This window comes from Sycon ciliatum, chromosome 5 (assembly GCF_964019385.1).
Source record: "Sycon ciliatum chromosome 5, ocSycCili1.1, whole genome shotgun sequence".
In the NCBI taxonomy this organism is placed as follows: domain Eukaryota; kingdom Metazoa; phylum Porifera; class Calcarea; order Leucosolenida; family Sycettidae; genus Sycon; species Sycon ciliatum.
This window is the reverse complement of record NC_088647.1, coordinates 9281933-9308836: the sequence shown is the minus strand read 5'-3', so window position 1 is coordinate 9308836 and position 26904 is coordinate 9281933. Positions and strand designations below refer to the sequence as shown.

The following is a 26904-nucleotide window of genomic DNA, read 5'->3' as shown; positions in this document are numbered from 1 at the left end:
TTTCATTCCTTTCTTGGCTGCCATGTGTCAATATCATGCGCAGGCGCATAAAGGAACACGTGATCTGCTGATGACGTCGAGAAAGCCGAAGGCGCACTGTACTGGCGGCTGGCGCCGCGCAGCGAGCTCCAGCTAGCAGCGTCTTCCTTTTCTTTTTCTCCTCGTCTTCAGCATTTTTAGAATTTTGAAAACTTCTCAAAATTGTACAGCTGTTACGAATCTTCATTCTTCTTGCACGACAGTACAGTAAGAGAGTTCTCTTGGTAGATTCGGTGTGCTACCTCGGTTGGGAATTTAGTGCCCGTATTGCAAAAGCGAGATGTCTGGAGTGGCTGTTACAAACTTTTCTGGTGTGTTTGAGGGCAAGACAGTCTACTTTCATGTACTGAAATTGAAGGGCAGTTTCTATCTGTGGATTGGAGATGAGAAAGGCTCACTGGACTCGCTCTGCATGTCGGCGAAAAACCCCTATGTACGTATGCCTCGGTGTCTATGCTCATTTGGCCGCTGTAAAAAGCTCAGTGTATAACTGAGTGGTTACCACATGTGCTCGTCATGTGCAGAGCCCAACACCAATTTCAACGACCATAGTGAAAGGCGGTGGAGAGAGACTGTTTGGCGAACGACTGGCTGGGAAACTCAGTGAGTGAAGTATACGCTTTTACGTTTAATAAAAAAAAACAATTTTACCTTGTATGCTCATCGGCAGCGGGATCCTACGGGCACACATCACACACCCATGCACGCCTATGTGCACACACACACACCGTTGGGCGTTTGGAAACCCCAGCTGAAAGTGTTACACAAGACGTTAATTGCTTAGATAGGTCAATCTGACGATGGATATCACGACCACAGGTGTGGACACTTGCCTTGAATTGGCTAGACTGTTTCCGACGGCTAACTAAGATGACCTTAGTCTATCCGGTTCTGGCCAAGCTGATACAACTCTGTTTCTAAGATGTTATTAGTATGCGGATTAACAGTTGCCACATCCCACCATCAAAAATGTCCACACATTCAAGCCGCCCACTCACCCAAAGGCAACTTATCTGACTCCACAACACCAACACCCATCGGCATGAACTTGGTTTTGCCCAGATTGACTGAGAGGCCGAAATAATGATCCCGCAACCTCCTGGAACATAGTCAAGGCCCGTTCAGCACCATTGTACGTGTTGGCAAACAGTGACGAATCATCTGCAAATTGGCACTGTGTTGATCTCACTCTGCCACACTCCTTGATGCGTGCATTAACCCTTGCGGAACCGATATCCTCGTCATTGACAATTGTAGCACGCCATCTTTCCACCATTGCACCTGTGAACAAGTTGCCCATGATCGGGGCCATAGTGCATCCTTGCCGTAAGCCATTCCCCACCGGGAAAAGTTCCAGCAGATCTGCGCCGAGGCGGATAGATGCAGACATGTCGTCATGAAACGATCGAATGATGACAATCAGCTTATCCGGTATGCTGGGCCTAGAAAGAACACTCGGCATGGCTGCTCTTCATACACCATATCTGGACAGCCTCTATCACGGCAAAAGCCGCACTGGCAATCAGGCGGGTATTCTTCTCCAAAATTAGTTGTAGGAGGTCCGCTATTATCCTTGCCACCAACTTGCCAACCATGTCTAAAAGCTCAATTCCTTGCCATTTACCAGTTACCACGTTCACTAAGATCACACACACACACGTGCGTACGTGCACGTGCACCCACACAATTTGTGCCAAGACAACGTGTCAGCAGACAACAATGTGAATGGGCACCCTTAGCAAAGAGCGGTACATGTAGTGCTCTTTCACTTTATTGACCGTATTTTCCCGAATATAAGTCACACCCTTTCCCTACTACACTCTAAGAGCAAAGAAGGGGGGGGGGGGTGCGACTTACAGTTGAGTGTGACGTCCCACTCATGTGGATATGTTGAAACGATATGGCTTAAACCTGAAAATCGGGGTGTGACTTATAATTGGAGAAACACCGTATAGCGTACTCGCGCGATTAGTGCACTTGGGGCACTATTCTATTGTCCATCACAGATGGGGCACTATTCAAGAGAGGGCACTAGTTTTTCAATGCTGGTACATTTGTGTCATCCAGCATATAAACAAAGAAAAACAGAACCTAACGTTTACTGTAAACTATCACGACTCAACAGAAACGGCAACAAGAACTGCGATTTTGATCCTGAAACCACCAGTGCAATGGCATGGACAAGAACAATAGCAAAAGAACACCGAACCCGCACATGCCTTTGTTAAAGGGGGGGGGGGGGGCACTATTCAAGAGAGGGCTTTATTTTTTCGCTGGCTCTTACAGACTGGGGCACTATTCGAGATAGGGCACTATTCAAGAGAGGAGGGCTCTAATCGCGCGAGTGCGGTATCTGGTGCGGTAACGTAATGTTGAAGCTGTAAAGGTTCACTAACGTGGTGGTGTTGAGAGGCTGTGGGGCTGGTAAACCACCACTCTCAAATCCTGGTATTTTCCCACGACCGTGCTGCCGCTTATGAATTGTGTGTTGCTCCCTTCGTTGGAGCTCGCGCCTTTCCTGCCGACTTGAATCGACACTTGACTGGCTCACGGCTGCCATCCAGAGTACACGGGAAGTCCATCGAACCTTCCTCTCAGCAAATCTGCAAGAAAGCACCACTCCCTGCCTTTTAAATAAAGGGGAAGTTCACCCTAAAATGAAACTTCACAACCTGTAGCGAAAAATGCACTGATTCCAATGGTGAAGGTCCCAGGTTGATCGGAGCAGCCGTTCCCGAGTTATACCTGCTTGAAGTTTGCGCTAAATTTGGTGACATCATAATGACGTCATTAACTGGCCCAGACCAGGCCGGATTTATGACGTCAGAGAGACTTTCAAAGCACATACTGTATACCGGTAAGCAGAAATATTCGTCTGGAATTAATTAATTTCGTCTTTTTCGTCCAAGGAGCTTTTGGACTAAATTAAATGCCGGACGAATGTCGATTTGTCCAGCTTTTCAATACACTCTTCTGATCCATGGACGAAATGTACAGCCCGACGAACTCCCTTTCTTTGGAGTTGGACGAAATTATTGACCGACGAAATTTTCTGCCTGTACAGTATCTCTATGTATGTCGATACTAAAACCAGGCTTACCGTATTTCCGCGCATATAAAGCCATGGCGTTATAGGTGAAACATCGCTGTTTTGGACCAATTTTTTGGAGAAAATAGCCTCGGTTTTAACGCCATGGCGCTAAAAGTGAGAGACGCGTACATGCAAAAAACGGCAGAGTATGAACTTCGAGTACTCGTATGGTGCCGTTGCACTTTCATGTCGAGCATCCATGTACTTTCAATTTTCCCTGAAAATTTCAAATTGTGAACCTATTGTGTACAAGGTGGTATACAACCTTGTGTGAAGGTGTGGTGACGGTATGGCATGTGACAGTGGGGATGGGTACATGCAGGGAGAATCACCGCTGCTGTAGGTTCACTGAAAGAATTGAACTCACCTCGCCAGATGCTACTTCCTCCACATTGAATTTTGTTCACTTATAACGCCATGGCTTTATAAGTGAGGGTGGCCTTATACTTCAAAGTATGTATAATAAATGTAGAGCCGAAGGATTTATTGCAAATACATACCAGTATAAAAACCGAGGTCCGCCGAGGTTTTTTATAACTGGTATGTAATTGCAATAAATCCTGAGGCTACTACATTTATTATACATATGTTGACCTTCACTTTCCCTAAAAAGGAGTATTTTATAAACAGTATTTATTGGCCCTAGTGGTATTTTATAAACAGTATTTATTGGCTTTAGGGCCAATAAATACTGTTTATAAAATACCACTAAGGCCAATAAATACTGTTTATAAAATACTCCTTTTTAGGGAAAAGTGGAGTGCTACATGGAAAAGTGCAGTGGTATTTATTGAGTCAAAGCAAATTTATTTGAATTTGATACTGTTGATGGTGTGGTCACTAATGAGTGTGGGTATTTATCAAAGGTCAATATATTCGGATATAACGCCATGGCTTTATTATATGCGCGGAAATACGGTATGTGCTGACCGTGTATCTTAAAAATCAGGCTTGTATTCAAAACAGGCTTTTACATGTATACAATACACCACATACAGTATGTTAGCAGTTCGCATGCAAAACTGCCCAGCACCACTAGTAGCAGCGGCAGCTGATTTCACCGCTATCCTGTCACATGTCCCGGCGCAGCATTTAGCTTTGTGTTTGTGTGTGTGTGTGTACGTGTGTGCACGTGTATTGGCGTGTGTCTCGGCATGTGTTGTGTGGTACTGTCTATGCGCAGGCACGAAAACCGGATTGCTATGCTACGTCAGCTGCAGCCTACCATCCAACAGTGAAGCAGCACTGCTACAGTTTGCTGAGGGTCGCATCGTCGAGGAGATTGCGGTCAGCCCGGCAGCTTTCGGAATTGAAGCTCATTAGTTTGGCAGCATCATGCAGGAAGTTCTGCAACATCAGCTCCAGATAAGAGCTCTAGAAGGGTGTGATTTGACACGGCCGCAGAAGCACATGTGCCATTTCTAGCGGTCCTGCACTGTGGAGTGTACCGCACACCCATTGGTGGTGGTGGGGTTCCAGGAGCCAGCGTTACCGAGCCGAGCTGACCGGAGCCCTGCCTTTTATCACTGTCAGCAGCAGCCAGCACCAGTGCTTACTCACTACGTTTACCACATGGGAACGACTGTGAAAACAACGCTGCTACAACACAAGCCAGCATTTCACACGTCGTGCAAGGCGGGGCTGCTCGTCCGCTTCTGGATTTCATCCCAACAGACATTCTCATGGCCCACCTGGTGTGCATGGTGGATTCTGAATCGGGGGCGTAGTAGCTGCTGCATCAGTCACGGTGAATTAGCTCTGCTCTGATCCAGCTAGAAACGCAGCACCCACTAGCCACCCTTTCTTGATACTGATATTTGCATACGAATTTTCCCTTCCCTGATTTGAACACCAATTGACAGTCTGGATTGTGGTTATTTTCATTAAACTTCTCTTCGAAATTTAGTGAAATCCACAAGATCATTTAGCGTGTCTAAGAAAAAAGGTAACGAATTAGAGCATAAGCATTTCCTAATAAATAATTGATAGCGAAATACTAGAGGAATGAGAAACCGGTTGGTTTGGGGTTTAAGCGAAAAGAAAAAAATACGCCGAAGTCGCAACAACCTCTTGTTAAAAAAGGAAGCGGTTAAATTGAAATATTCCTCAAGAGCAAGATTCGGTACAATCACAAGCAGAAAGCTCAGAGGAAATATAGATACCGGTAATGGTCTCAAAGAGTAGCAGGTACTCGATCCAGAGGTACACGCACACACACGCACACAGCAAGTTCAGCGGCCATACCAACGTATAACCAACATGCTCACAGCTTCATTGGTGCGAAGTCATGAAGAGCAGGCCGGAGGCTACACACGATCACACATAGAAAAAGTTTGACAGACATTGCAACACAAACAAACTGCTAACCACAAACAGTAAACTTAGGGTGCGTTCTTAAATCCTCTCGGAAAAGTTTGAGACTCTCCGAAAAGTTCGAGAGCTGTTCTTATATCCTCTCCGACTTTTAGGAGGCTCTCCAAAGCTCTCCAAGCTCTCCAAGCTTCAGAGGTGGTTGAAACTTGGAGATTCCCGCGGTTTGGGATCAGCGCATGCGAACTACGACTAAAAGCCACGTGTTCATCATGAGTGTACGCATTTCCCTTTTCGCATACGCACATACATTCATCACTCAAGATCGCGGCCCCTTTGACGCTTCATTTTGCTTGACATGTGCAAAATATCTCCGAATTCTTCGAGACCCGTTCTTGAGTAATCCCAGTTTCTTCGACTTCTCTTTTCTTCTTCTTCTAGAAGCTAGAGAATATAAGAACGCACCCTAAGAGAACTACACCTAGAAAACTTCACGCGTTGCTGGCAAAAAAATATCAACATGCCAATGATGTTTGAAAAATTCGCGCTTGGAGCGTATCGTCGAAAGCCAAAAGCGGAAGCGCTTTTAAAGTACATGTTGTCCTGCCGACCGAACGGGGGCATTATTCGCGGCGAGTGATGTAGGCAGTCCATGTTTAGTAGCATCATTGACAAGTTCATTAAGCCACTTTGTGACCCCGAGTTTATTGAATAGGTGTTTGATGCCGTCCATGGTTTTCGGTGGCTGCATGTCTACAGCTAGGCGAATGTGACCCTGTACAGCAACACAATACCATCAAAAACACAGCAAAACACACTGTTGTCAATGCACAGCAAAACACTGATGTTAAAATGCACAGCAACACACTGTTGTCAATACAAGTACACAGCAACACCATACCATCAATACACAGCAACACCATGCCATCAATACACAGCAACACCATGCCATCAATACACAGCAACACCATACCATCAATACACAGCAACACCATGCCATCAATACACAGCAACACCATGCCATCAATACACAGCAACACCATGCCATCAATACACAGCAACACAATGCCATCAATGTACATCAATACAATGTCGTCGGTGCACAAAAAGAGCTGCAACTTTCCCATAGAGATGTTATGGCCGTGACAGAGAGTCTACGCATGCTGTAGTAGTACTACAATACCGGTAACCCTCTGAAGGATTCCACATACAGCACGAAGGGGTCGTTGGCTGTGAATAACTTCTTTTCAAAATAAAAATTTGTAATTTTGGGAGTTTCAAGCGTTGTTTACTTCATCATTGAGTTGAAGAATGGACATACTCTTTGAATCAACACACTCCATGTCATCACATACAACCAAGCCTAGGCGTTTGGCTTGTTTCCCTTGCGCACACAATACGCCTGACGACAGCATCAGACCATGTTAGACTAGGGTAAAACCAATACTGTAAACTGCCCAATGTTTGCGGTGTTTTAAAGTTGGCTAATTTTTTTTACGAGAAGAGCATATTTTTTAACCCTTTGAGGCCCATAGTACGAATATATCCGTACCAGTGTACAGTCCATACTTTTCAAAGCGCAACCTGGCGTAACTTGGCCATCCCTTGCCCAAATCGGACAATCGAAAGGTCTATCGACATTAGAATTGTCTCAGCTATCGGCTCGAAAACCCAAAGGCGATCCGAGGTTGGAGAGCGGAATTATGAGACTCGAACTAAATTCGCTCAGCAGAGTCAACTCGGGCGCGTGCATTTTTAACTCGTTTTTGGGGGCTTTCCCGGACTCGCGGCCCACGCAGCCACAGATAGTTCCCGTCATCACAAAGACATGTTTCTCAGCTGAAATGGCAAAGAATTTGAGTTGGGCGCTCGCAATGCTGGCTTTGGAGCGCCGAATCGCGGTGCGGCGCTGGTTCTGTGGATTCAATGATGGATTGCTGGCTATCGCTGTGTTCCACTGGCCAAGCGCTTTCCAGAAAGCCCAAGATGACCAAAATCGGCCAAAGGATACCAAAGTTACGACCAGGTAACTGTGGGTGTGTATGTGGGGCCAAAGTGCTCCGCGAACATTTGCCAAAAGTAAGTAGAGCAGAGGCAAAGTAACTCAATTCTGATTCCAATGTCCTTCTCAGCGCAAACAAAGCGGAGGCTGAAGATCACTTACCGGCGTAATTTTCAAATGGAACACGGGTGTGCCAAATGCGGCTGTTGGCAAAAGGATTCCCTCACGGCCAATCTCTGCAGACACGGACATAGCACAGAGAGAAGCTATGGTTACAGTGACTCTCTCTCTCTCACACACACACACCTTGACCTTGATCTTGTCCATTGCGTACGCAATGATAGCGAATGTCGGAAAGTTCAAGTGAGAACACAAGTGCAGAACTTGGCATGTCGTTTCAGGCACACACACACACACACACACACACACACACACACACACACACACACACACACACGCACACACACACACGTACACACCAGTGTATGTAAAGCCACTGGCTTCAGATTCTCCTTATTGATTCAAGAAAACTCCCAGGAAATCCAATGTGTGAGTGTGTAGACTGAGCACGAGAAGCTGGGGACGTGAAAAGAGAAAAGGGTCAAATCAGGAGAGAGTTCCAAAAGCGGATAAACTTACTTTCTAAATCGGGCATGTGCTGGAGAGCAGCACCGCGTAGCATTTCCCGTATCAGATTGGTCTGCCACAACACCAGCAGCACAGACAGTAGACAAGATCACATTGAAGAATACCAGTACAACAGCAACTGGAGACCAATCAGGCCAAAAGAGGACAACTGTTTAACATCACTAGCGGAAATGCAATGCCAAAGCCAAGGGAAATCTGAATAATACATAGCCTACTTTTAAAATTAACTTAAACTTCTTGCTTTTAGCAGCCTGCAGCTAATTCTGTTAGCAACTAATTTCAGTAGAGTCATCAAATCTAAGCCTATACCTGTGAACGAATACATACCTTGACAGGACCAATGGCGCTGCTGACTAATTCAACACTTTCCACACTGCAAAGTAAGCGAGAGATAGACACAGACCCATACGGACAAGGACAGAGAGAGAGAGAGAGAGAGAGAGAGAGAGAGAGAGAGAGAGAGAGAGAGAGAGAGAGAGAGAGAGAGAGAGAGAGAGAGAGAGAGAGAGAGAGAGAGAGACATAGACACACACACACACACACACACACACACACACACACAGTGAGAAAGAAGGGGGGGGGGGGGAGGGGGAGAGAGAGAGACAGAGATGAGAGAAGCAGTTCAAACTTCATGATGGAGGCATAGTCACCATGTCCATTGTCAGCGACTATCGATCTACTATGCCATGTATTAGTATGTGTATTCTGCCTTTGTTGGAAAGCTTGTCAACTGTAGTATGTATTCTGCCAAAGTGATCCATTGTACCACATAGTACACGTAGTGCCATCATCAATGATCACTTACTCGAGTGTAATATTGCCTGCAGTGAGCGACTGCACAGATCCGTTCACGGGCTTAGAGAGATTTACCAAGTTGACATCAGAACCAGCACGGAAAGTCTGCGTCAAGGAGAAACAGCACATGCCGGTGCATACGTGCCACACACCCACAGCCACAGCCACAGTCACACACAAGTATGCAGCCACCACCACCACCACCACCACCACCACATCACAATGACGCGCACACACACGCACTGCGATTATATGCAATCTTGAGAAGTAAGAACAATTACAACCATAGAAGACCCAATAGAAAGTCCGGAACACTTGTGTACCCAATCACATGTGAACATGTTCAACATACACACGAACATGCACACATGCATGGATGCATGCACGAATACGACCACCCACGCATGCACATACGAGCGTGCGCATGGACACACACACACACGCACACACACGTCTTGATCACAATTGCCTTTTTGGGCCAGGGCACATCCACCCAGGCATGGGCGGGAATGCTGACGGACAGTGGCAAAGAAGAACAAGAAAACCTGAGAGGCTTAGCATACACGCACACACACACACACGGGTGTGCACACATGGAGTACATACCACAAGCAGACTTGCAGCCACTATCTCTTTCTCGGAATGTGGTGAGGTTGCGATGACATCTATTTCACCAGTCAGAGAGAGGTCTAGGCGATCGTCGCCAAACGTGACACCACCCTTTGACAAGCTGACACTTGCAAGCAATTCACCAGTAAGCGCGTGCTTCTCAATCTAGGACACGCCGAGCAACAAAACAGCCACAATACAAGTCATGAACAGAACACAATGCAAGTCATGAACAGAACACAATGCAGGAATGTCGTGCACAGCCAACCACACATGCACATAAAGTTCATGAAATTCACAAAGTCGTAGACGGCACGGGGTGATGAGGCCCGAAAGCAACACAGCGCTCGCAGTCTGAGCACCTCGTGAAGCAAGGCAATGTTTGAACATGAGAACAGCAAACCTACCTCTGGAAAGACGATGGCTAACATAGAGTTGTTAGCAAAGACACCCTGAACATCAACAACAACACAGGCAACATTACAGCCTTGTAGTCCAGGCATTATCACTACAGGAAATAAGTGATGTGAGAGCAGCTAGATGCTGTGGGCAATGGCAAAGAGCTGATAGTTATACACAGCTCATACGACAAGTACAGCTGTTCTTCACACGATTTCTCCACGTTTCACGTGAAGCAAAACCTCTCTAATGCCTGGTGCACACTAGCCCGATCTTTCAGCCAATTATGGAATTGTACGAAAAATCCCCAAGATCGGCGCGAAAAATGCCTGGCGCGGACGGTGTTGTCGCAAAATGTGTGTGTGTATATGTGTAAAGGTAGTCCGACCCAGTCGGCCGATATAATGTCGGAGTCGGTGTTAGAGCATCGGCCGAAAAATTGGCCTGGTGTGGGCATGACAATACCATAGTGACATCCCTCACCATCACTTTTGTCCAAACATTTATTTAAAATTGATAAGAATGGTCCGTGTCCTCATACCTTGTACAAAACTTTTCAAATTGTGTCCAAAAGTGAATGACTAAAGGAACTTAGGCTGTGATTGTTTGTTGTTATGTTGATTTTTATTTTACTTCGCAAGGCCAAACGGGCAATGGTGCCCAATTCTATGGAAGCGTATTTCAAAGCGGGAGGGAGAGAAAGAGTAAGAAAGAAAGGGGGGGGGGGGGGGGTAGTCGGATCCAGATCCCGCAGATCCACTCGATTTCAAATGATCGATTGGTTGAATCCGGTTCCAAGGCCATTTGATTGGGATTTCAGCAACCCTACAGCGGAAGAAGGATTGACCGGATCCAATGGATTCTCTTTTGCCCAAACAAGAAGTTTGTACGTGTTTCGCGAGCAACACCCAGGGTTATAGGCATGTAGTACACGTGGACACACGTTACACCATGCAGAGAAAGTACGAACCCTGGAGCGACTTTTCGATTGGCGTTTTCTACGTCAACAAGGTGACGGTAGCTGGAAACAAACATGCTTGATCGATTCTGAGAGATTGAGATCCAACGAAACCATCACAGCCTTACTATGCAGACTGTGATCGTTTCGTTGGATCCGGATCCAGACCCACAGGATCCCTCAGAATCAACTGATCACATTTTTTTCTCGCACTGCTACCGTGAACTTGTAGACGTAGAAAAACGACAATCAAACGCCAGGGTTCATACTCATCGCAATCATCTACATGGTGCAACGTTTGTCCATGTGTAGCACGGTGTGTACTACATACATTATAACAGTGGTTGTTACCCGCCAAACCCGTACAAACGTCTGTTTTGGCAAAAAGAATCCGTTGGATCCAGTCAACCCTGCTTGCGGGGCAGGGTTGCTCGGATCCCAATCCGATGGACCCGGACACAGATTTAACCAATCAACCATTGCAAATTGAATGGATCCTCCGGATCTTGATTTGGAGCAGACGAAACGAGGCTTTCCACGAATCACCAAACCAAGATAACGAAAAATCATCTGGCGCATGCTCGTTTCGAACTCTCATGAAAGTGCGGAAAGGTCTCAAACTGGTATCCGTCCACAACCTTCATTGACAGGCCGGCCAGTCTTATGTACACAGAATGGCTGCCAAGAGTAGAAGTCAGCACATAGCAAACACAAGCATGCACTACTGGTAACGTGACAGTGGCTGCTGCTGTTGCTGCTGGCATTCAGTTCACATGACAGTTGCAAGAATTTCTCATAAGCAGAGAAAGAGAGAAAGAAAGAAAGAAAGAGAGAGAGAGAGAGAGAGAGAGTGTGTGTGTGTGTATGTGTGTGTGTGTGTGTGTGTGTGTGTGTGTGCGCGTGAAAGCAAGTATGTGCTGTGCATGCTTCCGGAACACTTACCGTTTCCAGTTTGTAGTGGAATTTGTCGTCCGGCTGGCTGAGGGCGAGGAGCAGAGACTCAGCCGTCGATATGGACACCACACCGGACATCATCTCCTCGTTGCACAGCGGCTTGACTACATTCAAGTTGCGCACTTTCCCATAGCTGATGTTGTTGTACGTGACGAGACCCTGCCAAGAGAGAAACCGCATAGAACACAGGTTAAAACGCGTGTGCATGTACATGAACAGCCAAGTTCGGCCATACCTGCACTCTAGCATACAAGCAAAACGTCCTTCATTTCCGATATGGACACATACCAGTAGTCTATAGCAGATGTTGGCATACTGTACACACTGTTCTGCAGTCATCAGGAGGTTGACCACTACTGTCCGTACATGAAGGGGTCTGTCCTATCCTGCATCATGTTACTGTATAGGTAGAAATATTCGTCTGGAATTTAATTTCGTCTTTTTCGTCCAAGGAGCTTTTGGACTAAATTAAATGCCGGACTAATGTAGATTTGTTCAACTTTTCAAGACACTATTATGATCCATGGACGAAATTTACAACCGGACAAACTCCCTTTCTTCGGAGTTAAACGAAATTATTGACCGACGAAATGATCAGCCTGCACAGTATCCTTTCACCCATTCACGACATAGTCCTTCCCCTGTCTGTCGCCATGTATAGACGGTACGTGACCTCGCACTACCCCCGTGCTACGCACGATACCATGCTCTGATGGGCATGGCCTCACTGACTCTTCACTATATCTACTCATCTGTCTGTGAAATAAACCACTTCCTTATGTCAGTTCATGACAACAGGTTCAGCCTAGGGGTATGGATATAGTAAACTTCAAATCCACACAAGCACAAGGACGTACGTTCATTAGGATATTACTGAAGCAGTTATCCGAAAACTGAACATCTGATGTCAAACCCAAGTTCAGTCCCAGGCCATCCTTGATGGGGAGAACTGAAACACACAGTGTGAAGATGAGGAGCATGTGCACACACACGCACACACACACACACATGTACACACACGTATACACACGTACACACACACATGTACACACACGTACACACACGTACACACACACACACGTACACACACATGTACACACACATGTACAGACACACACACAGACACACACGTACACACACATGTATACCCAGATACAAACAGGGTTGGTGGAGTGCTCAAACACAAATATGCACAGGACATACATGTACACACAAACACCGGAGGTGAAGGGCTGTTGAGCTGTTTCACACATTGGAGCAATCATCACACAGCTGTATTCACCCGAGAGTGCTGCTGTCCAGTGATGGTTCCAATGTGTAGGCGTGCTGTGCTGCTAAAGTCAAAATCAGCCGATTGCAGTTCAAAGAACAGACTCCACTAAACTCCAGCCATTAGATGTACCGTAAAGTACTGCGAGGGCGCCCCACCATCTTGTCCTTTCGTGGTCGTATTGCGGAGGTGGTCTCCTGTCTGTTCGTCATGATTGGGATTTCAGCAACCCTACCGCGGAAGAAGGGTTGACCGGATCCAGTGGATTCACTTTTTCCCAAACAAGAAGTATGTACGTGTTTCGCGAGCAACACCCATGGTTATAGGCATGTAGTACACAAACACACACACACACACACACACACACACGTGGACAAACGTTACACCATGCAGAGAAAGTACGTGCCCTGGAGCGACTTTTCGATTGTCGTTTTCTACGTCCACAAGGCGATGGTAGCAGGGAAACAAACATGCTTGATCGATTCTGAGAGGTTGAGATCCAACGAAGCGATCCCAGCCTTACAATGCAGGCTGTGATCGTTTTGTCTGATCCAGATCCAGATCCACAGGGTCCCTCAGAATCAATCGATTACAATTCTTCGCACTGCTACTGTCGTGAACTTGTAGACGTAGAAAAACGACACGAACCGTGTACACATATTGCACACTGTGCAGTCAATCCGTACTCAATTTACCTTCGAGCGGATACGAGCTCCACACAAAAAACTTCTAAATGTGATCTTGTACACCAAGGTTCTCACACCGTACAAACTTCGTTGCACTCTGCCATACGATTTTCCTTTCCGTGGCTGTACAATCAAGGTGGGGCGCTCTGGCGAGATGGGGCGCTCTGGCGGTACTTTATGGTAATAGTATGGCATTTTTGCAAAGCCAAACTTACGAGGCAGGTACGTGGCCATTTCCTCATTGGCACGAACAACGAAAGTCGGGAAAAGGCTCTTGAGCTGCAGAGAGCGGGGAAGAGGGAGGGAGGGAGGGAGGGAGAGAGAGAGAGAGAGGAGTAGCAAGAAGTGAGGACCAATCCAGGAATATTGACCGTTCAAAGGCCACACAAGACAAACAAGGCGGTGTGGTGTAAGAAGACTAAATACAAGGCCCCACACACACCAACATCCAATCAGGACATTTACCGCGAATTCCCACTCGATAACTCCGAAACTCCTTCAATTGGCACTCAATTGCATCTTTGGAATCCTTCAAATATACCCCATAGTGCAAGGTATCAACGAGAGCATTCAGTTGCAACAATGTTTCACGGATAGCTAATTGTTTAGAGAGCAGATGCGACAAGAGTTCAGTTTGGCAGAAGGCTTGAGATCAATCCTGGTGCTCTTCAGAAGCCATAATATGAGGCATCAGAAACTCGAACGAATGTTAGGAAGCAGCAAGGAGCAACAAAAATTGCACTTTACACGCTACTTGTTTCCCGGTATGTACACATCAACAATTGTCCTGCATTCGAACGTAACCATGCTTGCATAAAAGTAGCATTGAAGATAACCCATCAAAAGACATCACCATAATACGGTACCTAGAACTTACAATGCTCTCAATTTCCAACCGGATCTCATACTTCAACACAGGGGAGAGAAATTTCAGCAAGTCACTGGCCATGAAACAGCAAGGGAAACATTAGTCATCACATGCATGTACAAAGGCACATGCATGCACACACACACACACACACACACACACACACACACACACACACACACACACACACACACACACACACACACACACACACACACACACACACACACACACACACACACACACACACACACACACACACACACACACACACACACACACACATGCACACACACACATGCACACACACACACACATGCACACACACACAAATGCACACACACACACACATGCACACACACACACACATGCACACACACACACACATATGCACACACACACACACACAGACGTATGTTACGTGCCATTCCGGTACACTAGTTGCAAATAGCACAAACATACTGAAGCAGAAATCACGCGGGAACTGCACTACATGCTGCAAGAGTTGAATCTCTAACGGGGCACAAAGTCTGTTTTAACGAGAAAAAATCCATCGTTAACTCAAGAAACGTTACTAGTATGCTATTCCTTGTCTTCTCTGCACTAGAGGAATACAAGATGGGTGTGTAATGGCCGAGTCGTTAAACGTCGTGCCTGCTAATAAAATTTGAAAATCGACTTTTTAGACTCGTTGCACTTTCAACTCTTACAGTAACAGCACATCACTAGGAAGCCAGAAGGCAGATGTATTGTGATTTTTGAGCTACAGTGCTGACAGTGATGCATTGATACTGCAAAAAGTAAGTACTTGAGTCCCTTGCCCCAGTGTAGCCCAGTGCTGCAACTACAGCAAAACCTGTCAAGGTGACCACCTGTCCCAGAGGACCACTGAAACCAGGACCAAGGGATGTTATTTCCAGTCAAACGACCCTGGATACAGAGACCATCTGGTAACAGAAACCAGGTTTCGAAGTTCCCTTGAGAGGTCGGATTAGACAGGTTTCACTGTATGCGTTTCACAGCCCAGTACATCCCCACAGAGTTATACCAACATCAGGGTCACATGCAACCCTGTAGCAATCCTGAAGCTATCAAGAATCTGTAAACTGAAAGAGTGTGCAACTGCCTGTACTATCTCTGACCAGTGCAGCGACGACGGCAGAGCTTCACGTCACACGACATAATTATGGTTCAGTAGGTTACACTGGCAAACAGTACCGCATGATAACCAGCAAGTTGTGCCGAAAAGCAGGGTTGCGCACAATCCTGGACTATCATTTACAGGCTACAGTCACACTCACGATAAGCCATGCGCCTTTGCAAACGGGACAGCACATCTCTGTACATGTATGTCTATACAGTATCTGCAGGATACACACTCGTGATAAGTCACATAATTTCGTCCTCAAGACTTGAGTGCACAGCTTATCGAGAGTAAGACCGTACAGGGTGTCAGCAGTGTGTACAGGATCATCATGTGATGTGGAATTCTGTCAGCGTTGAAGATCCTACCGACTGCAGCTGCACACTCATTGTGTGCATATACTCTTGGTGACATGCTGCAAAAGACAAGTTCAGTAGGTCAGGCAATATACATACGGGTGCAAGACGTTCTTGAACTGGAAGTCAACACTTGAAACAGAAGACTTGTGGCTGATGAGAACAAGACGCCATTCACCCTCGGGACCTCGTGCTGCAAGGACCAGCAATAGCACAAACAACGATATAGACACAATTAGAGAGAGAGAGAGAGAGAGAGAGAGAGAGAGAGAGAGAGAGAGAGAGAGAGAGAGAGAGAGAGAGAGAGAGAGAGAGAGAGAGAGAGAGAGAGAGAGAGAGAGAGAGAGAGAGAGAGAGAGAGAGAGAGGAGGGAGGGAGGGAGGGAGGGAGAGGGGAGAGAGAGAGGGGGGGGGGGAGAGAGAGGGGGGGGGGGGAGAGGGGGGGGGGGGGAGAGAGAGAGAGAGAGAGAGAGAGAGAGAGAGAGAGAGAGAGAGAGGGGAGAGAGAGGGAGAAATGCACACATACACACATATACAGGGCCGTTCAATGAAATCCAGTCGAGTCACTCAAGTACGCGCTGGGCATTATGCAGACCTAGACCTGCGAACACTGGGCTGCGAAATGGTGCAAGGTGCAAACTTGACTCATGCGACTGGATTTCACTGAGCAGGACTGTGTGTGTGTGTGTGCGTGCCTAAAAAATAGAGAAAAAACTGCATACCGTATATTCTCTATTATAAGCACAGGTCTCCATTACTAGCACAGTCTCTAATACTAGCACACTGTGAGCACCTTTCGAAACATTATAAGCACTGTCTCTATTATTAGCACGGTCTTGGTGGAAATGATCAATGCTGCATGCATGATATCCAGCATGTATTTCTTCTTGCTCTGTATGGATGTATTGGTTGAAAAAATATAAGCACGGTCTCCAATATAAGCACGGGGTAGAGGGGTGTTTAAAAAAATATAAGCACGGCGTTTATAATAGAGAATATACGGTATGTTAGCAAACATATGTGTGTCTATCTGTGTCTGTGCATGTGAACTTCAAACCATCCACAGCCAGCTCCAGTGGTTGTCACCTTTCACCACTGCTGTCAGTCGCACTTTTAGATTTGCCCCATGATGCAGCCATGTACACTTTGCTTTGTGGGTATATAAACCAGTACTGATCCAGATTTACTCAGTACTGTTTTCTGATGATGGCTTAGTGCGTGAAACTCAGAGTTTTAAAACACTTTCTCTGTCCTCTTATTGTTTGTAGAATTCAGATCAAGTTGTGATATTAAATCTAGAGTCGCAAAGTGTCAACCTACCCAGGTTATTAGAAAAGGAAATGCTGACATCATTAATGGCGAAGTCAATCAGGCCATGGTCCTCCACATTCAAAAAACTGCACAGGAAGCACACACACACACACACAGAACAAATTGAAACTTTTGATTTGATACATACATGTAACGGAGAGAGAGAGAGAGAGAGAGAGAGAGAGAGAGAGAGAGAGAGAGAGAGAGAGAGAGAGAGAGAGAGAGAGAGAGAGAGAGAGAGAGAGAGAGAGAGGAGAGAGATTTCACAAAAACTTCACATGAAAGTACATATCGCATTTCATGCAATTAAGTTTCGCGTCCAAAGTTCGTGCAAGGTTTCTCATCTCATGACCTAGAGCGAAAGTTTGTATATTTTCGTTTCACAGAACCTCCGCCATATTGACTGGGTTAGAACCAAAGATGATGTAATGCTGATAATGTTGACTACCGTAATGTCGCGTATAAAAGAAGGTGCTTACGTCCATATAAGCCGGGGTTCAAACCATGCTTCTATTCAAGTTATGCTTCTGTTCAAAACATGCTTCTACGTCAACATCATCAGTCTACACTGTGCAGTGCATGCCGACACGCATGCACTGTGCACGTGTATTTTGCAGAGAGCGGCTTCTATTCAAACCATGCTTCTGTGTCACAGTGCGCTTTTAAAAACTAGCTTCTATTCGAGCCATGCTTTCATACGCGACACTACGGTACATATTGTGGGTCGCGTATGCCTCCCTCCATCAAGAGGAATCCTGTCGTATCTGGATAGATTCTGCTGCACAAGGGGCGTCCGGTAAAGACAGGTTTAACTGTATGCATAACAAAGATCATAAAAAACGCGTACTTACAATCTTTTATAAAGCGAATGAAAGTGAGTCGAGCCTCGTACGTCAACATTGATCTGCACTTCCACCGATGATGGGGAACTGTGCGGTTTGATGCTCAATGTGTGGATAACTAGTGGCTGCAATGTAGCGCTAGAAACAACAGCAGTAAGGACACAGGATACGTTAGTAGAGAACTATACATTCAAACTTGAACACACCCATTCATTGTTGAAAGGCTATATAGCCTAAAATGGTCAATGATGATTGCAAGCTCATCTATAACAATTAGCCAGACTTCTAAATCAACGTAAGATCTTGTGATGCCCCTAACAGCACTGTGCACAGGTCAGATTCTTTCAAGTCTTCGCTTACTTGATTATTTGCACTTCAAATCCAGACTTTTCCACAGGAATCACCGAAGGAATCTGCAAGCCTCTCATTGCGGCTCTCACAGCTTCGGGGATGAGTGTCTCGGCAGCTAAACACAGGAAAACCAGAGAACACAGGGCAAAGGATCTCACACGCCCGCATTGTCAACACATACACATGTCAACGCTGTAAACACATTCCAGTACATCACACAGGCTCGGGTTCCACAGAGTCAAGCTGCTTTTAAGAAAGAGACGGTAAACAGGACGGGAACAGAGTAAGCTGGGTGGCACTATCGCATGAAGTACCAATGAGGGGAACCCAGAACAAAGGCATATCAACCGGTACTTTATAGTACAGTCATGTTGCAATGCTCAACATTGCTTACATACACAGCGCAATCTCTCTTATCTGGACCTCCCATGTCCAGGCATCTCCCATCAACCGTGCATCCTGCGGGCAGGTGCATTTTGTCAAGTGTTGAAAAATGTCATAGTTTTCGTGGCGGCCAGCAGGGAGCAGTAAAATACCATTACTACTCCAGCCTACCGGTCAGTACTAATAGAGTAATAGAGAATAATAAAAGAGAACGGTTCACAATAATAGACAGGTTCCGCGGTGCGATGCGTGATGCTTGTGACAAGGAAATGCCGGTGTCGGGTACTGGCGCATGCCAGTTGCAAGGCCAACATTGCAGGCCGAAGTTCAACTTATGTGGCGTGAGATGTTGGTCAATCGAGTACTGTGGCTCATAAACCCAGAGATACTCTCGAAAGGCAACTAACTGTCTTGAACCATACTCAGATTTACTTCGATGACCATTCAGAAGAATACCATCACAAGCAGAACTCTGGAAAAAACAACAACTGTGCCTACGCTCCAATGAACTATATAGCAAGAGCGGCGGCCACACCTAACACCGTGCCTCTACACCAACACTCAGCACATACATGTAGATAAGAGCGCGTGATGACGAATACGGTGCTAAGTGTTAGCGTAGAAACAAGGCACTAGACGTGGCGCGTACAGGCAACGATTTAGCAGAGCGTGGAGAGGAAAACTGTTCAGCAACATTCAAAGAAGCAGAACGAGAACGAATAATACTTCAATTGAGGCTACCTCCGTAACAAGTACAGTGTTCTACGCTGGATACACCTTCATGTACACTGTGTAGCAGAAGACAACAAAGATCATGAATTGTGTGTAGCCGACGCAATGCAGTGCAGGTGTCTAAGTTGGTCTTCACATCGCAGAAAATGATTTAAGGATCTGACTTGACACTCAGCTCTTGCTGCATATGCTTGTGTGAATGGTATCAAGCACCAGTAGTAATAGGTCCCGTGAGCCTGAAGAGAACTAAAGAGAATGATGCGTCCTACAGTATCCAGTGTGCTTGTACTGTGTTGGATACTACTGTAGCGGGAATGGAAATCCAGTCGATTAACCGGGGCCGGCGCCCGCAGCGCGTACAGAACGCTGCGTGCAGTTTCACAGTCATGCTGATCCAATGCGACCAGCGCACTGCAGCGCATGACCAGCGCGCTGCAGCGCATGACCAGCGCGCTGCAGCGCATGACCAGCGCGCTGCAGCGCATGGCCAGCGCCCTGGGGCCGCTAGACGTGCGACCGGATTTCCATGTCCATGACAGTAGTATGTAGTGTATTTCCGAGGTACAGACAATTCTGAGAAGTATGCAACTACATGTACTTGGCCTTCGGTCTCCAGCCGCTCAAATAGGAGAGGTTCTACTTGACTGTGGTTGTACAGTACTGCATACCGGTACTATGTTTTTCGTTTTGACAGCATGTTACAAGGCGGGGACGCGTAGTGCTCCTGACTACAACCATAACCCGGTTGGCAGAGTCCTGGTCTTCAGGAGCACTACGCGTCCTCGCCTTGTAACATGCTGTCAAAATAGAAAAACATGTTAAACTGCCAAGCAAGGCTTCTGTGTATATACCATACCGGTACTAGTAATTATGTAAGTTGTACAATAATTATACTAGTACATATGTATACAGTACATGTAGTACACATAACAAGAACCTTTTTAGTAACTGATGCGTACGCATTCGTATCTCCAAGACACACAAAATAGCACAAGACTACTGGTGTTTACAAAGCTGCTTCAATAAAATAGGTGACAAGAGGCAACAGAGGGCGTCGGCTGACAAAAAAAGAAGTCCATCAACCGTCAGGAGTCACCTCGCCCGCATGCTTCCTTTGAAAACAACCGAAATGTTGAAAACAACCGAAATGTTGAAAACAAGAGTGGCAAAATTCACAGAACGAGAGAATATTTTGCGAGTTGTCCGAGCTATAGAACTCACCATATTGAAAGCCTTTCTCCGTTATCCGTACGGAAAAACCAGCACCGTAGCTCTCAGTGGACGACGCGGCAGTGGCAAGGAGAAGAAGAGGAAGAACAGTCGCAAGGGGAAACCCAGACATGTCGACAAAATTACCGGACGTCGTTCGACTGACGACTCGCAAAAACTTTGCTTCTGTTTCTCAGCAGCGCCCTCTATTCAATACTAATATTCTCCCTACGCATACCAGAAAGACAGCAGAGGGAGTCGCACCGAAATTCGGGGGTGTATTCTGCACAGCGAAGGGAGGACAACTATAAAGTTGCATCTGAAGCTTTCGACGAAGCTGTTTTTTGCTGTTCTTGATTTCGCGAGGAGGTGAAAGGCGAAAGCATGACAAGCAGTTGAAGTACGTCATCATCAGGTCAGCTGACCTGTGCACTAACTAAGAGTACATAACCCCACGGCCATATACTGCAGACTCCGGCCGCGCCATGGCGAGCTCACGTGAATCCATTCAAAAATCAAACACGTTTCCCATCGAGGTCGTTTTGTGACTCGCGAAGCGAGTGGTCGAGGCCTCGAGGGTTGAGGAGAAATAAAAGAAGCAGTGGTTTTGGTGATGTCCTTCGCACTTTATTCTCACAGCTGAGTAATCGCCGTTCTGATGACCAGTAGTAGCATGCAAGAGCAATGTGTAGACGGCAAGAGATTCTCCTTTCCTTTCACACCTTACGACGTGCAGCTGAGATTTATGAGCGATTTGTATCGCACGTTGGACGAGGGCAAAATTGGCATTTTTGAGAGTCCCACAGGAACGGTATGTAGAGCACGGGCTTAGTCGTTCTACCACAGGTGTGCCGAGTGATCTGTCTTGGCAAAAGAAAATGTACATGTTCCACAAGGCTCAAATTGTGCACCTGAATTGCAACGTTTCCCTTTCACCTTTCTCAAACTAGAGAATTGTAAATACTGCAAATGCAATGTCAAACAGTCAGGGAATTGAATTGCCTAGAAAGCCAAAAAATTACAACCCCACCAGGACTCGAACCTGGGACTTAACTTGTTGAAATTTCAGATTATGTCACCAATCCAATAATTTAAAACTGTTCTAAAGAATTGACCAACTACTTTTTTTTTTTGAGAATCAACTTGAATCTCAGGACTAGACTCCCCTGCAGACCGTGTTGATTTGGGCTTGTGTACGTGTGTGCACGTAATGCAGGACGTCGTGCAACCGTAAAAAAACAGATTCCAAATTCAACTGACACAATACATGTACCAATAATTGACATTCACCAATAATCCGCAAGCACAAAACAACACTGCACATTCCGTGGAAACAGGCCTATCTGTATTGTTCGAAAGAAAATTGGAATCTGTTCTGTTTATCATGCCAGCACAGTGCTACAGTGCTATGGTGTAGTCTACCCCTGACGCTCACCATTCAGCACTGTATTACAGATATCACTACAAGCAGTATTGAAGGTGGCTTGAAATCACTACAAGCAGTATTAAAGGTGGCTTGAAGTAGACCTGAAGATAGACTGCAGGCGCCCGGGCACTTTGCTCCTTGCCGAGGCTGTGCACTCTGCCCTTGTGAGTCTAGTACTGTTTGAGGTGAACTGTGTACGTCAAAGAAGCCAAGCAGGAGAACTGTGAACGCGATCAGCACCAAGTGTCGAAACGCCTTGTGACATAAACCCAGTTCTACTATCTTTCTTAAAAAAAAAACCAGGGCGCTGAGCAGTGCTGATGCTGCTTGGGATACCTGGTGAAATCTCAGGTTACTAATTGGCATGTTTCTCTCATCAGCAATTGCTTTGATCACTGCCCGTTGCACCCAGGTGCGTGGATCTTCAAGTGAATAGTCTCTCTCTCTCTCTCTCTCTCTCTCTCTCTCTCTCTCTCTCTCTCTTTCTCTCTCTCTCTCTCTCTCTCTCTCTCTCTCTCTCTCTCTCTCTCTCTCTCTCACACACACACACACACACACACACACACACACACACACACACACAAACACACACACACACACATGCTGTAAATGCCATGTAAAAAGAGAACCATCTACACGCTTCACTCACGCTCAGAACAATTTCCACACTGCTCAGTGTTACAATAAATTCAAAGCCATATGATTGATTGAAGTGATGTTTGATTTCTCCCACACAGGGTAAATCACTCAGCCTGATCTGCGGTGCACTGACTTGGCTTAAAGAGCGTGAAGCAGCTAAGAGAGCACGGCTCAGTGAACTCAGCCAGTTATCGCAGGCGTCGGCTGCAACATGCCGAGAGGATAGCTGCTGCCGGACCGAGTCACAAGCAACAGTCGCGTCAGACGCACCGTAAGGGCATGTTTCCTCGCAGGCATTTCCTGTTTGTGTCAACGGCGTATCTTCAGATCATCTCTGATCCGCCTGGCCATGGGCTAATCCTGCATATAGTGCTTTTAAGGAGGTTCGCGACGGTTAGCGCCATGTTGGATTTCCGAATTTTTTTCTGAAAAATAATGCCTTTCGGAGTGGAAAAATGGGACGCGATCATGCACAGAAAATAGTTTGACCATGACTTCGCAGCGCGTGCTCGAGTCGAGACAAGATTTGAGGAAGAAGCTCAGCCACTAGTGCCTTAGTGGACTTGCGGATTTGTTTTGACATTGGCGGTTTTTGGATAGCTCGGTTCTCCTTCCGACGTGTCGTGGAGATGAAGACGCGGGAGAGTAATCCGTCACCCACGACGCGGCCTCTCATTCTGCGTACTGGACGATGCAAGAAGCCGAGGAGGGGGACGCTTCGCAAACTCAAACGATCGATCGAGTTCCTGAAAAACGGAAAGGGCGATCTCCATCACTAACGCCACTGGATTCGACTCCCGCGAAGAGGTCGTTCAGTGCCCCTCTTCACGGTCGACGAATCGTTCATCTCAGGTATCTGGCTGTGGGATTGTCTGCGTGCCAGAATCCTGGATGTGGCAAACCTCTGGCGCTCATTGATTGCGTTGAAGAGAAGAGGTACGACCTGGGCAGCGTACTTGTCATTCCGTGTCAGCAGTGTGGGATGGAGAATTTTATAGATACAGATAGCCCTGTAACTGCTCAACACCCTGGCCCCCGTGCTTCCACAAGCAACACCAAAGCTGCTTTGGGTAAGTGCGTTTTTCAATCTCATAAGATTTATTCATGATATTTGCGAGTCACTGCCACCCTATGGCTATGGAAATGTATGAGCACACTGTATGCGCGGCGGCCGCGAGCGTCTGTGTGTTTGCATAGACCTGCATGTTTGTGCATGTGTGCACCATACGCATGTATGAACATGCACATGCATATGCGCTCATGTAGACGTGCCCTCGCACAGATACTATACACACGTGCATGACCGCTCCCAGGGCATGTTGGTGTGACATGTGTATGCGGGCATCTCCACTCATGCACATGAGTGTGCACATGCATGTGGGTGGGTACGCACACATGCGTGAATGTATGTGTGTGTACGTGCGCGTGTGTTCTATTGCGTGTGAGAGCATGCATGTGTGTGTGTGCGTGTGTGTGTGTGTGTGTGTGTGTGTGTATGTGTGCACGGATGTGTGTGCCGATGGTGTGCATTTTTGTGATTGGTGAACACTCTGATCCCTAAACCGCGATACCGGAGCTCCCAAGCTACAACCTCAGATTGATTTATAGTTCATTGTTGGGAATGAGTTCGCTGCTCATGATGCTGTTGTGGATGTTGCGGCCCTAGCTGAAATTGTGGAAGCTCGCCCTGATGCCAGTATCCTGTAGCACTCTGTCACTTTTGCATCAGCATGTTCGGCGATGGAGTTTGCAGAACATCAGCAAAAGCGGCTGGCCACCCTTCAACCGTTGGTCCAAGCAACGTGCTTCTCTAAATCAGTTGCAGTGCGGGCAGCTGCCAGTGGGTTGGTGATGAAGCACTTTGTCTTGTCCTACAAATGAAGTGGTGAGCCAGCCATTTCCAGACTGGTGAAGGAGCAAGTCGGAGGTAAGAAGCGGGTGACAGTCTCAAGGAAGATTATATTAGCGGTGGCTGAACACCTAGCAAAGAACCAGCAGCAACCCAACTGTAAGTAGCGCCCTGTGGCACAGCGCTTCACTTGTTTGTGAGCACCGTAAAATACCATCATTTTGGCCAGTGTGGGGACACATTCTAGCTCGCATAGTTGAAGAACAAGAGGACTCAATGTTGTCTGATTCGTTCCAACATGTCAGCTTTCATTGTAGTTTGATATGGGGCAGTGCTAAGCGCTATCACAGCTACATGTACATGTATCACAACCAACTTACCAACAGGAGAGTAATCATGGAGAAAAGTACCTATCGATAATGCGTGCACCCAGGGTTTTCCGGCAAATTTACTAGTTCAGCTATTCCATCCTTGTATTGTTCTGAACGCCGAGGGCTCTAGTGAGTTTATGCAACACATAACAGCCAAAAATCCAATAAGTTATGACCAAAGCAGCAGCAGAGAAGTACAAGCAATATAGATACGTGAATTTACCAATTTTAGGCAAATTTTGACAGTTTTTTGGATTTTTCTCCAGAATATGCACGGTGACCTCTATTTTCTCCGCGGTAAACCTGTTCCGACCCACTTATAGAACGCGTTTGAAGTATCCACATATGGGGCAAACTCAAAAATAAGCTGCAAAAAATATTCAAAGTTTCATTTTTTGCGTCTTTTTGTTCTTCTCCAGGAAATGACGACCTGGATCCCATCGTCAACCAAAGTGTACATTTTTCGGTGTTGATATCATCTTAGTCAATACCTCGAACAGTCTGTAAAATTTTATGTCATATTTTCTGTCCTAACTGATGTTATGGACGATTTCTCATCAATTTTGGGATTTTGTGTTATTTTGTGTCATCAAGGAAAATTGTGTTTTTGGCAAGACCTATTCGGGCAATTGAAAAACTGATGTTACTAAGCGAAAATATAAGGCTTTACCTATTCAAACCTGATGTCAGATTGGGCTGATGTTGAAATTAAATTTTTGGGCCTAACTGTCCCGAACCCCCTTAACCCAGTATTGTACAAGCATGCTGTTCACAGATGAACACCACCTAGGACTGGTGCCCTGGTTCTTGCATATACCTGTACATGCAGTACTTTGTATGCAGAGACCGTTTGATCAAGTCCATCGTAGCACAGGTCTTGGACATCGTTATGGCAACAAGCCCAGGTGCATACACATACTCACATACCGTAGCCAAGAGTCAAGGGCTGTTGTGCTCCAACTGTTTTGGGTGTCATGGAAACGGCTGTTCCTTGATCACATGATCAATCACATGACGAGGCACATGACTTAGTTTGATGCTATGAATGATATTCTCGGTCTTTTTCTTCACCATGGTGGGTCTGATGAGCTTAAGGAGGTGCATGTGACACCTTGAACTTTGATGATGGTGGTGTAACATTATTTGGCCTAGAAAGGTGAAGACAGTGCTCCCATTGGATGCACGAGATGCGCTTGCTACCCCCTCGCACCAAAGACATGGGTCTGAGTGTGAGGAAGATTGCAGTCAGTGTCCATCAGTCCTGCCCGCTGCCAATGAACTTCTGCGCAAAGTCAGTGACTGCATTCTCGGGTTTGGTTGACAGCATGTTACAAGGCAGAGGAACCAAGCAAGGCTTATTTAGTACCGGTATGTGTGTGTGTGTGTGTGTGTGTGTGTGTGTGTGTGTGTGTATGTGTGTGTGTGTGTGTGTGTGTGTGTGTGTGTGTGTGTGTGTGCGTGCACGTGTGTGTATGTGTGTGTGTGTGTGTGTGCGTGCATGTGTGTGTGTTTGTGTGTGTATTTGTGTGTGTGCACGCGCACGTGTATGTGTGTGTGTGTGTGCATGCGCGCGTACGTGGGTGTGTGTGCATGTGTGTGCATGTGTGTGCATGTGAATGTGTTCTGATCTCAGCTCTACACAGCCTTCCACAACGGATGGTA

General features: G+C 46.4%; 3 protein-coding genes and 1 long non-coding RNA gene across 6 annotated transcripts in view; 3 read left to right on the top strand and 1 right to left on the bottom strand.

Annotated features, from left to right (window-relative positions):
- The first annotated feature begins 163 nt into the window (after positions 1 to 163).
- LOC135817493 (proteasome assembly chaperone 4-like) lies at positions 164 to 5094 on the top strand. The gene is made up of 3 exons (XM_065330690.1): positions 164 to 472; positions 564 to 642; positions 4314 to 5094. The coding sequence occupies exons 1-3, from the start codon at positions 320 to 322 to the stop codon at positions 4451 to 4453; spliced, it is 372 nt and encodes a 123-aa protein (XP_065186762.1). The 5' UTR covers positions 164 to 319; the 3' UTR covers positions 4454 to 5094.
- LOC135817492 (uncharacterized) lies at positions 4986 to 21298 on the bottom strand. The gene is made up of 16 exons (XM_065330689.1): positions 20970 to 21298; positions 18642 to 18747; positions 18291 to 18419; positions 17449 to 17525; positions 16229 to 16322; positions 14639 to 14702; positions 13977 to 14040; positions 12663 to 12754; positions 11794 to 11964; positions 9902 to 9946; positions 9492 to 9659; positions 8896 to 8990; positions 8418 to 8463; positions 8082 to 8142; positions 7605 to 7678; positions 4986 to 6215 (listed from the first exon to the last, which is right to left on the bottom strand). The coding sequence occupies exons 1-16, from the start codon at positions 21088 to 21090 to the stop codon at positions 6027 to 6029; spliced, it is 1596 nt and encodes a 531-aa protein (XP_065186761.1). The 5' UTR covers positions 21091 to 21298; the 3' UTR covers positions 4986 to 6026.
- A 211-nt stretch (positions 21299 to 21509) lies between these two features.
- Positions 21510 to 26904, top strand: part of LOC135817489 (ATP-dependent DNA helicase DDX11-like) — a 25553-nt gene continuing 20158 nt past the window's right edge. For all 3 annotated transcript variants that reach the window (XR_010553550.1, XM_065330688.1, XM_065330687.1), the window contains exons 1-3: positions 21510 to 21768; positions 23121 to 23293; positions 26876 to 26901. Coding sequence is in view for 2 of the 3 variants with exons in the window: in XM_065330688.1 (XP_065186760.1) it covers positions 21616 to 21768; positions 23121 to 23293; positions 26876 to 26901 (352 nt within the window). In the remaining variant the exon portion in view is untranslated. The remainder of the gene's footprint in view (positions 21769 to 23120; positions 23294 to 26875; positions 26902 to 26904) is intronic.
- LOC135817490 (uncharacterized) lies at positions 23569 to 25862 on the top strand. Its single transcript, XR_010553551.1, has 2 exons — positions 23569 to 24092; positions 25662 to 25862. It is a non-coding gene; the product is annotated as an uncharacterized LOC135817490 (long non-coding RNA).